This window comes from Haematobia irritans, chromosome 1, assembly GCF_050003625.1.
Source record: "Haematobia irritans isolate KBUSLIRL chromosome 1, ASM5000362v1, whole genome shotgun sequence".
Classification (NCBI taxonomy): Eukaryota; Metazoa; Arthropoda; class Insecta; order Diptera; family Muscidae; genus Haematobia; species Haematobia irritans.
In genome coordinates, this window is record NC_134397.1 from 157,386,281 (window position 1) to 157,399,403 (window position 13,123).

The 13,123-nt window shown below is 28.3% G+C and overlaps 1 protein-coding gene across 1 annotated transcript in view; it reads left to right on the forward strand.

The window, feature by feature from the left end:
- Positions 1-11,896, forward strand: part of LOC142232734 (uncharacterized) — a 70,581-nt gene extending 58,685 nt beyond the window's left edge. The window contains exon 5 of the mRNA XM_075303384.1: positions 11,798-11,896. Coding sequence (XP_075159499.1) covers positions 11,798-11,896 — 99 coding nt within the window. The remainder of the gene's footprint in view (positions 1-11,797) is intronic.
- Positions 11,897-13,123: the final 1,227 nt, after the last annotated feature.

Sequence of the window (13,123 nt, forward strand, 5' to 3'; positions counted from 1 at the left end):
AAATAAAAAAATCAGCAAAACCTGTACAATGCGGAAGAATATTTTCCGTAATAGAAACATATTATAAACGAAAGGCGAACTCTTTTGTTCTAAAGTCGGCAAAATATTTTTTTACATAGTAACTTTTGATTTTCTCTATGAAAAAATTTAAACACGATATTTCTAAAATAAATGTTGATCTTTTTATTATTATTGATCTCTGAAAATTTATCTACAGAGTTATACCAAAAATCTTTATTATACAAATTAATGTTCAAGAAATTTGATTAAATTCTTGTGAACTTTTATGTTTTACTTAAATTTAGTGTTCATGTGTTTTATTTTCTTGCGGAGCTAAAAGAAAATGTCAATATATGGGATTCTTTAAGCACTTTTCCTTATCCGGATCCAAAAGGAACTGTGGAACTAAATGATGGAACTAGTTCCTTTTTAGGAGCGGATCTGAAAATATCGATCACTTTAGTGAGCCGGGATCGCCCAACTCTAATGGACTGAACTGGCATCTCTGCAAGGTTCAAATTTCATGGTAATACTCAATACAAACTTCGAAACTTGCTTACTTCGAAACGCAATAACAAATCAATCTTATTGCAATTGGTACATATTCTTAAAGTAAACGGAATCGTTGTATATGTTTTTGGTTTTAATAATTTCTCAGTTATTTGCATCACGATTAAAATGCGAGGAATACGCATTTTTTGCATGCGTTATTATTTTTGTTTTATTTTTTGTTTGCATACATTTTTTTTTGCTGGTTTTCAAGTATACCGGTCAATCAAGCACTGGGTTAAATTGACAGACTGAACTTCATAATGGACCATTGAATGAAATTGAATTGTTTCGGTTCAATTGGTGAATAAACAACATTTTTTTTTTTGCGCTGAAAACTTCTATCGAAAGGGAAAGAAAGATGCCACTTGAATAGTAAACACTTTAAAATATCACGAATATTAAATTGAAATTCACTTCTGCTATTGACTACCGCATTTGATATAGAATATTGGACCTCGAAGCAATATCCATATTTAAAACAAAAATTAAATGATTTTGGTCAGATGGTCAAAATAGATTGCATAGGTCAGAGAAATGAAGAAGCACTGGCATGGGGCTAATAACAAGGAAGAGAAATTTATTTGTTATACTCTCTACGATGTTTAAATTCAGAATGGAATTCCTATGAGGATCCACCTATCCAACTTTTTTACTTTGATTTAAATTTAAATATTAAACCCATGTATTTATTGCCCTATAATAATTTAGGCATTGCTTACAATCCAATCCCTTCATCATTGATCATTAGTATCAAACGCCTACTTTAATAGAAAATTTTCTAGTATTTTCTTTCTTAATATAAAAAAAACAAAAACAATTTCTCCTGTGGTTATGACCACACCAAAAGCCTTGGTCAATGTGATTACATACAAATATCGAGATGCCATGTACCACTCTGGAAAACAATCGCAATTAGGGAAATTGTTTGAAATTTCAAATAAAAATAAACATGGACATGTGATTGCAATCAAGCTTTAGTAATTACAAAAACAAAAAAGAAATTGGATATGCAGTATTGATTTGATTGGACCAAAGCACTCCAGGACGTCGTTATAAACTAATCCAGAACACATGAGTCAGCTGAAAAAACAAATAGTTGGTATGAGTGGGATAATCATATAAAAGAAATGATCATGATGATGGGAAAGGGCTTGTACGTTTATTTTTTGTGGAAATTTCCTACAAATAAAAGAAATTGAATATGAACAAATAAGAAAACATGGGAAACTCCATGGGAGCCTCAAATTGGGAAAGTTGGGGTTCATAAACTGACCAACCCATTGAATTTGCTTATAAGAAAAGAAAACAACACAACAAGGGAAATTGGCCATCAACAAGATCCATAAACGGTCTATTACCACGTCTGTCTTACGACTACTATTTTTAAAATTTTCAATTTTTTCCTCTATACGAATTTTGTCAAAATTCTACTTCTATAGAAAAATTTCGCAAAAAATGTCAATAAAAATTTTTCGAAAAAAATTCTTTTCATACAAATTTTTGCCAATTTCTATAGAAAATTTTCGAAAAAAATTCTTTTCATACAAATTTCTGCCAACCTTTTATTTCTACAGAAAATTTTCTCAAAACTTTATTTTTATAGAAAATTTTCTCGAAAGTGTTCTAAAAATTATATTTTTATAGGCAATTCTGTTAAAATTTAATTTTTTTTTTTACGGTATACGAATTTTGTCCAAATTCTATTATTATAGAAAAATTTCGCAAAAAAATTCTATAGAAAATTTTCGAAAAATTTTATGTCCATACAAAACTGTGCAAACCTTTCATTACTACAAAAAATGTTGTCCCAATTTTATTTCTACTGAAAAATTTCTTAAAATATTATTTCTATATAAAATTTTGTCAAAATTCTATTTCTATAGAAAATTTTCTCAAAATGTTATTTAGAAAATAGAAATATTTCTTTAGAAAATAGGAAATTTGGCCAAAATCTTTAGAAAATAGAAAATTTGGCCAAAATTTTATTTCTATAGAAAATTTTGTCACATTTTCATTTATATAGGAAATTTTGTCAAAATTTCATTTCGATAGGAAAATTTTTCAAAATTTCATTTCTCTAGAATAATTTGTCAAAATTTTATTTCTATAGAAAATTTTTGTTAACATTTTATTTCCATAGAAAATTTTGTCAAGATTTTATTTCCATAGACAATTTTGCCAAAATTTTATTTCTATGGAAAATGTTGTCAAAATTTTATTTCTATAGAAAATTTTGTCATAATATTATTTCTATAGAATATGTTCTCAAAATTTTCTAAAAATTATATTTTTATAGGCAATTATTCGATAGGAAATTTTGTAAAAATTTCCTGTAGAAAATATTTCTTTAGAAAATAGAAAATTGTGCCAAAATTTTATTTCTATAGAACATTTAGTCAAAATTTTATTTCTATCAAAAATTTTGCAAAATTTCATTTCTATACAAAATTTTGTCAAACTTTCATTTCTATTAGAAATTTTGTCAAAATTTCATTTCGATAAGAAAATTTTTCTAAATTTCATTTCTATAGAATAATTTGTCAAAATTTTATTTCTATTTATAGAATTTATAGAAAACTAGCGTAACCCGACCCGCTTCGCTGCGCCTTCCGAAGCGTATTTGGAGGAACATTTTCGTTAACTTAGTCAACTATATCCTTCGTGCGGAAAACAAATTCGAAACAAAACAAATTCGAAAAGATTTGAATTCTTTTAAACAAATCGGACTACTTGATTTTTCGTTTGTAGGTACAAATACGGCGGAAGAGGGTGTACCTTCTTCTATATTTCTTGTGAATTTTAAGTGTGGTTTGTCAAGGTAAGGTATCCTTCTCCTCAACGTATCTGAAAATTAAGCATTATATTATAATAACATACAAAGAATTACTGTTTCCCATCCAATAAATCGGAAAAGGCAAAAGTAGTAAAAAATTTTACCACATTAACATTTGCTAAAATGTTGGAAAATAATGCACCCTCTACGTTGGCTGCCAATTTCATGTAAATTTAAGTTCTTTACTAAAAAGAAGTCTGGCAGAAGCCTGTGCAAGAATCATAAAATTATGTACCGAGTTCCCATTTACGGACAACCCTCTACTTTCAACTTAAGAAAAAAACAAGTAAGGAAAGTCTAAAGTCGGGCGGGCCGACTAAATTATACCCTGCACCATTTGGATTTAAATTTTCGATACCATATCACATCCGTCAAATGTGTTGGGGGCTATATATAAAGGTTTTTCCCAAATACATACATTTAAATATCACTCGATCTGGACAGACTTTGATAGACTTCATCAAAATCCATAGACTCAAAATTTAAGTCGGCTAATGCACAAGGGTGGAACACAATGTTATTAAAATAATAGGGGAAACGTTTAAATCTGAAGCAATTTTAAGGAAACTTCGAAAAAGTTTATTTATGATTTTTTTATATATGTATTAGAAGTTTAGGAAAATTAGAGTCATTTTTACAACTTTTCGACTAAGCAGTGGCGATTTTACAAGGAAAATGTTGGTATTTTGACCATTTTTGTCGAAATCAGAAAAACATATATATGGGAGCTATATCTAAATCTGAACCGATTTCAACCAAATTTGGCACGCATAGCAACAATGCTAATTCTACTCCCTGTGCAAAATTTCAACTAAATCGGACCAAAAAATTGGCCTCTGTGATCATATGAGTGTAAATCGGGCGAAAGCTATATATGGGAGATATATCTAAATCTGAACCGATTTCAACCAAATTTGGCACGCATAGCTATAATGCTAATTCTACTCCCTGTGCAAAATTTCAACTAAATCGGACCAAAAAATTGGCCTCTGTGGTCATATGAGTGTAAATCGGCCGAAAGCTATATATTGGAGCTATATCTAAATCTGAACCGATTTCAACCACGCACGCAGAGCTACAATGATAATTATACTCCCTATGCAATATTTCAACCAAATTGGGGTAAAACTCTGGCTTCTAGGACCGTATTAGTCCATATCGGGCGAAATATATATATGGGAGCTATATCTAAATCTGAACCGATTTCAATCAAATTTGGCACACTTGACTATTGCACTAATTGTTCTTGTGCAAAATTTTAAGTAAATTAGGGCAAAACTCTGGCTTCTGGGTCCATATAAGTCCATATCGGGCGAAATATATATATGGGAGCTATATCTAAATCTGAACCGATTTCTTCCAAAATCAATAGGGATCTATTCTGAGCCAAAACACATACTTATGCCAAATTTGAAGTCGATTGGACTAAAACTGCGACCTAGACTTTGATTACAAAAATGTGTTCACGGACAGACGGACATGGCTATATCGACTCAAGAGCCCACCCTGAGCATTTTTGCCAAAGACACCATGTGTCTATCTCGTCTCCTTCTGGGTGTTGCAAACATATGCACTAACTTATAATACCCTGTTCCACAGTGTGGAGCAGGGTATAAATATGGGAAACATTTAAATCTGAAGCTATTTTAAGGAAACTTCGCAAAAGTTCATTTATGATTTATCGCTCGATATATATGTGTTAGAAGTTTAGGAAAATTAGAGTCAGTTTTTCAACTTTTCGACTAAGCAGTGGCGATTTTACAAGGAAAATGTTGGTATTTTGACCATTTTTGTCGAAATCAGAAAAACATATATATGGGAGCTATATCTAAATCTTAACCGATTTCAACCAAATTTGGCAGGCATAGCTACAATGCTAATTCTACTCCATGTGCAAAATTTCAACTAAATCGGAGCAAAAAATTGGCCTCTGTGGTCATATGAGTGTAAATCGGGCGAAAGCTATATATGGGAGCTATATATAAATCTGAACCGATTTCAATCAAATTTGGCACGCATAGCTAGAATGCTAAATCTACTCCCTGTGCAAAATTTCAACCAAATTGGGCCAAAATTTGGGCTTCTGGGGCCATATAAGTCCATATCGGGCGAAAAATATATATGGAAGCTATATCTAAATCTGAACCGATTTCAATCAAATTTGGCACACATGACTATACTACCAATTGTGCTCCTTGTGCAAAATTTCAAGCTAATCGGGATAAAACTCTGGCTTCTGGGTCCATATAAGTGCATATCGGGCGAAAGATATATATGGGAGCTATATCTAAATCTGAATCGATTTCAACCAAATTTGGCACACATAGCTACAATGCTAAACCTACTCCTTGTGCAAAATTTCAACTAAATCGGAGCAAAAAATTGGCCTCTGTGGTCATATGAGTGTAAATCGGGCGAAAGCTATATATGGGAGCTATATATAAATCTGAACCGATTTCAATCAAATTTGGCACGCATAGCTAGAATGCTCAATCTACTCCCTGTGCAAAATTTCAACCACATTGGGTCAAAACTCTAGCTTTTAGGACCATATTAGTCCATATCGGGCGAAAGATATATATGGGAGCTATATCTAAATCTGAACCGATTTCAATCCAATTTTGCACACTTGACTATACAACTAATTGTACTCCTAGTGCAAAATTTCAACCAAATTCGGCCAAATATCTGGCTTCTGGGGCCATATAAGTCCATATCGGGCGAAATATATATATATGTATATATATATATATATATATATATATATATATATATATATATATATATATATATATATATATATATATATATATATATATATATATATATATATATATATATATATATATATATATATATATATATATATATATATATATATATATATATATATATATATATATATATATATATATATATATATATATATATATATATATATATATATATATATATATATATATATATATATGGGAGCTATATCTAAATCTGAACCGATTTCTTCCAAAATCAATAGGGATCTATTCTGAGCCCAAACACATACTTGTGCCAAATTTGAAGTCGATTGGACTAAAACTGCGACCTAGACTTTGATTACAAAAATGTGTTCACGGACAGACGGACATCGCTATATCGACTCAGAAACCCACCCTGAGCATTTTTGCCAAAGACACCATGTGTCTATCTCGTCTCCTTCTGGGTGTTGCAAACATATGCACTAACTTATAATACCCTGTTCCACAGTGTGGAGCAGGGTATAAAAACGGACAAAAGGGAACCCTTTCTTTACTAATAAGAAGTCTGGAAGAAAGAAGCCTGTGCAAAAATCATAAAATTATATACCGAGTTCCCATTTACGGACAACCCTCCACTTTCAATTTAAGAGAAAAAACCGACAAAAGGGAACTCTCTCCCCACCTTCGCTCCACTCTGACCTGATATCGGACTATCACGTACCCTATATTAATTTCGCAACTACTCAATGGTCCCTATAAATTCTATCGAAGTAAATCGACAGAGTTTATTTCAATTTTCCCCTTCCCCAACCAGATATCGAAAAATCATATATTAATTTAAAAATCATGTATAAATTTCATCACCTCCTCCCACGTTCCCTGTAAATTTCAAGTAGATCGGAGATGTTTAATTTTTGCTCTATTGTTTTAAAGGGACGTCACTTTCCCCGATACAATATCGACAAACACCGTAATGAATAGCACCGCTAACCTTCCCTGAAAATTCTTGAAACTTCCCTTCAAGTGTGGGGCAATGAAGGTTGCCTCTTCATTTATAACCTCTTCCCCCGCTTCCTTTGTAAATTTCAAGAAAATTTAAATTTTTTTATATTTCATGTTAGCCTGATACCGAAACAGGCAATCGACGTCCAAATGCATTATATCTAATTATACAATTATTTTTCGATCTTTATGGACAGATATAGATTAAGGAACATGGTTAATAGAGCCATTTTTTTTTGCAGTTTTAGAGGAGGACCTCCTCCACGACCAAATGTCGAAAAGCGTATCTTTTGTCTCTCTCTCTCTCCCCAGTCCTCTGTAAATTTCAAGTAACTCGGTAAAGTTTAATTGTTTCTCTGTATGTACTTAAGAGAAGCGGATGTCTCCCTATGCCCTTTTATTTTTATTAAAAATCAGGAACCTGATATAAATTTCATAACCTCACCCATTTTTCCGTAAAATTTCAGTCGGGGGAGTCACTATACTTTAAAAAAAGTCGGGCAAAGGGGTGGCCTCCCTCCCCGACCAAATATCGAAAAATAATGTAGCGGATTTTTGTCTAGATGCCAACCCCAACATTCAATGAAAATTTCAAGCAAATCGCATAATTTTGTTCCAAGTTTCAAAAAGTAAGGCAAGGGGGAGGTCCCCCTCCCCGTCCGCATATGAAATCATCAGGTACCCCATATTAATTCCATAACCTCACCGCATGTTCTCTTTAAATCTCAGATAATTTAGAGAATTTTAGTTTTTTCACTGTACTTTAAAAAAAAAAGTAGAACAAAGGAGAGGCCCCCTTCGCCACCAAATACCGAAATATAAAGTAGCGGATCTTTGTCTAGTTGCCAACCCCAACCTTCAATGAAAATTTAAGGCAAATCGGTCAACTTTGGTCCAATTTTCAAAAAGTCCGACAAAGGGGAGGTCCCCCTCCGCGACCAGGTGTCAAAAAATGAGGTACCCTATTTTCACCACATGAACGTCCCCTATGATCTCTGAAAGTTTCAAGTAAATCGGTTCAGCCGTTTCGGAGCCAACTCGGTTCATACAAACAAACAAACAAACAAACAAACAAATAAACAAACATAGATTGAATTTTATATATATAGATTATTTATAGAAAATTTTGTCAAAATTTTATTTCTATAAAATTTTTTTTGTCAAATTCTATTTCTATAGAAAATTTTCTCAAAACTTTATTTTTATAGAAAATTTTATCAAAAAAATTCTAAAAAATTATATTTTTATAGGCAATTTTGATAAAATTTTATTTCGATAGAATTTTTTTGTCAAAATTTTATTTCTATAGAATTGTGTGTCCAAATTTTATTTCTATAGAAAATGTTGTCAAAATTTTATTTCTATAGAAAATTTTGTCAAAATTTTATTCCTATCGAATATTTTCGAAAAATTTTATTTCTATAGGAAATTCATATCTATTGGAAATTTTGTCAAAACTTCATTTTCAGAGAAAATTCTGTTAAAATTTTATTTCTATAGAAAAATTTGTCAAAATTGTATTTCCATAGCAAATTTTGTTAAATTTTTATTTCTATAGAAAATTTTGACAAAAATTTATTTCCATAGACATTTTTGTCAAAATTTTATTTCTATAGAAAATTTTGTCAAAATTTTAGTTCCATAGAAAATTTTGCCACAAATTTATTTCCATGGAAATGTTCTCAAATTTTATTTTTGTAGAACTTTTTTAAAAAATTTAATTTCTATAGAAAATTTTCGCAAAATATTATTTCTATAGAAAATTCCGCCAAAATTTTATTTTTATGAAAAATTTTTATGAAAAAAAAAAACATTTTGCCAACATTTTATTTGTATGAAAAGTTTTTCCAAATCTTTATTTCTATAGAAAATTTTGTCAAAATTTTTCTATTTCTATAGAAAATTTGTTAAATTGTTTTAGGAATAACTCTGCAAACTTTTTAATAGTTCATGAATTTTATCTTCAACTGATCCATCGCAATAAATTTGTGTGATTAGGTTCTCTGTAAAAACCCCTAAACACAACAATGAAGAAATATTTTGGCGTAGGGTACAATAGACAGCGAACAAGAGACAGGCATGTCATTTAATTTGTAGACATTCATCTTATCCAGAGTTTATCACATCCGAGATTACGACGCGACGATGACGTTTTGCTAAATAATCAAACGTGCAAATAGGTGCGGTATGCACGCAATACCTACACACCTATACTTACAGTATGCAATAGCAACAATTGTTGCTTAAGCTCCAAACACTATGCGCTAATACATGTGCAGAGTCCGTGGAGATGCCTATGGATTTTGACTTTAAGTTGGGATAAGAAAATTGTGGAAAATTTTCATTTCCAATTTTGTCTCCTCCTTGATGTTTTGTTTTTATCAGTTTCTTGTTATTTTTCTACATTTTCATTGGTGAAAAACAAACCTGGAAACCGAAATATAAGTGGGTTCGTAGAAAAAAGGAAAATTGTCTATAGCAATAAAATTAACACACAAAAAAATACATTCTTTAGAAATAAAATGTTGAGAAAATTTTCTTTGGAAATAAATTTTTAATAGAATTTTTTATAGAAATAAAGTTTCGACAAAAATTTCTGTAGAAATACAATTTTGAGATACTTTTCGTTAAATAAAATATTGACAAAATTTTGTATAGAAATAAAATTTTAACAAAATTTCCTTTAGAAATAAAATTTTGAGAAAATTTTCGTTAGAAATTTTGACAAAACTTCCTTAATAATAAAATTATGACAAAATTTCCTATGAAAATAAAATTTTGACCAAGCATTCTATGAAAATAAAATTTCAACAAAATTTCCTATTAAAATAAAATTTTGACATAATAAAATTATGAAAATAAAATTTTGAGAAAATTTTCGTTTGAAATTTTGACAAAACTTCCTAAAAAATAAAATTTGGACAAAATTTCCTATGAAAATAACATTTTGACAAAATTTCCTATGAAAATAAAATTTTGACAAAATTTCCTATGAAAATAAAATTTTAACAAAATTTCCTATGAAAATAAAATTTTGAAAAAATTTCCTAAGAAATAAAATTTTAACAAAATTTCCTATGAAAATAACATTTTGACAAAATTTCCTATGAAAATAATATTTTGACAAAATTTCTTATGAAAATAAAATTTTGACAAAATTTCCTATGTAACTAAAATATTGACAAAATTTCCTAAAAAAAATTGACAAAATTTCCTAAAAAATAAAATTTTGACAAAATTTCCTATGAAAATAAAATTTCGACCAAATGTTCTATGAAAATAAAATTTTGACCAAATATTCTATGAAAATAAAATTTTGACAAAATTTCCTAAAAAAATAAAATTTTGACAAAATTTCCTAAAAAATAAAATTTTGACAAAATTTCCTATGAAAATAAAATTTTGAAAAAATTTCCTATGAAAATAAAATTTTGACAAAATTTCCTATGTAACTAAAATTTTGACAAAATTTCCTAAAAAAATAAAATCTTGACAAAACTTCATATGAAAATAAAATTTTGACCAAATATTCAATAAAATAAAATTTTGACCAGATATTTTATGAAAATAATATTTTTACCAAATATTCAATGAAAATAAAATTTTGACCAAATATTCTATGAAAATAAAATTTTGACAAAATTTTCAATTAAAATTAAATTTTGACAAAATTTCCTAAAAAAAAATTTTGACAAAATTTCCTATGAAAATAAAATTTTGAAAAAAATTCTTAAGAAAATAAAATTTTGACAAAATTTCCTATGTAACTAAAATATTGACAAAATTTCCTAACAAAATAAAATTTTGACAAAATTTCCTAAAAAAATAAAATTTTGACAAAACTTCATATGAAAATAAAATTTTGACCAAATATTCAATGAAAATAAAATTTTGACCAAATATTTTACGAAAATAAAATTTTTACCAAATATTCTATGAAAATAAAATTTTGACCAAATATTCTATGAAAATAAAATTTTGACAAAATTTCCTATGAAAATAAAATTTTGACCAAATATTCTATGAAAATAAAATTTTGACCAAATATTCTATGAAAATAAAATGTTGACAAAATTTTCTATGAAAATAAAATTTTGACAACATTTTCTACGAAAATAAAATTTTGACAAAATTTCTATGAAAATAAAATTTTGACAAAATTTTCTATGAAAATAAAATTTTGACAAAATTTCCTATGAAAATAAAATTTTGACAAAATTTTCTATGAAAATAAAATCTTGACAAAATTTCCTATGAAAATAAAATTTTGACAACATCTCCTAAAAATTAAAATTGTGACAAAATTTCCTATGAAAATAAAATTTTGACCAAATTTTCTATGAAAATCAAATGTTGACAAAATTTTCTATGGAAATGAAATTTTAAGAATATTTTCTATAGAAATAAAATTTTGTCAAAAATTTCTCTAGACATAAAATTTTGACAAAATTTTCTATGGAAATAAAATTTTGGCAAAATTTTCTACAGAAATAAAAGTTTTCGAAAATGTTCTATAGCAAAAAAGTCTTATGAATTAAATAGAAATAGAAAATGTTGGCAACCTTTGACCCAACTTAATATTCAATACATGCATGCTATTCCACTGGCTTTTATTTTATTGTTCATTATTTGTGGGTTTTTGGTTTGTTTTATGTTAACATCTTGTCTATCGCAGACTTACAGGCATCAGGCGGCATCATCATCAACATCTCGAGTAAGATCACGGCATCGCCAACACCATTTTAGGCATCAGCAAAACGAGCAACTGCAATAACAACCAATGTTACCAATGTATGGGTGCAAATAGTATGAGTGGATCAAGCAACCACAATAAACAGTGGTTGGTGACCATAGCTGCGAAAGATCTGGTAATGGTGTTGGCCAGAGTCATCATCATCTTTGTTTTAGTTGTTTTTTTTTATTTTTATTATTTTCTCAGTTTGTGGATGCAAATGATGAAGACTAATGTTGTAATAAGCATTTTTACAGCTCAATCAAATGATTGAATTTTTTCATGTTTTCTTCCAGCTCCTTGCTCCTTGGACTGTCACATGTCATTCTTTGGTTATTTGATGATGTTTGTAGATAAAACTGAAGAGTCAGATAAGATTTTTTTTATTTATGGAGCTGTGATAATACTTTGATAGTTGATTAAAAGTTGATATTTGAAATGTCATTGACTATATTAGAGTGGCCCTTAAAATTCTTAATTGTGTTTACGTTGATTGTGTGATGATTTTTATAGAAATAATAATTAAAAAAAATAAACTGAATTGATTCTTTGAAAGGGTGAACCCACAAGGAAAGAAAATTTTACTTGATTTTAGAAAAATTAGTTTAATTTTAGAAAATTTTAACTAAACTATACTAGAAACACAGATTTCACAACGATTTCACAAAATAAGTAAATAATTTTCGACAAATTCAAAAAAAAAAAATATTAGACAAAATTATTATTTTTTATTTAGTAAAGACAATTTCGTAGTTTTCTATAGAAATAAAATTTTGACAAAATTTTCTATAGAGATAAAATTTTGACAAAATTTTCTATAGAAATAAAATTTTGGCAAAATTTTCTATAGAATTAACATTTTGACAAAATTTTCTATAGAATTAAAATTTTGACAAAATCTTCTATAGGAATAAAATTTTGACAAAATTTTCTATTGAGATAAATTTTTGACAAAATTTTCTATTGAGATAAATTTTTGACAAAATTTTCTATAGAGATAAAATTTTGACAAAATTTTCTACAGAGAAAAAATTTTGACAAAATTTTCTATAGAAATAAAATTTTGACACAATTTTCTGTAAAGATAAAATTTTGACAAAATTTTCTATAGAGAAAAAATTTTTACAAAATTTTCTATAGAGATACAATTTTGACAAAATTTTCTATAGAGATACACTGTGGACAAAATTTTCTATAGAGATAAAATTTTGACAAAAGGGATAAAATTTTGACAACATTTTCTGTAGAAATAAAATTATGACAACATTT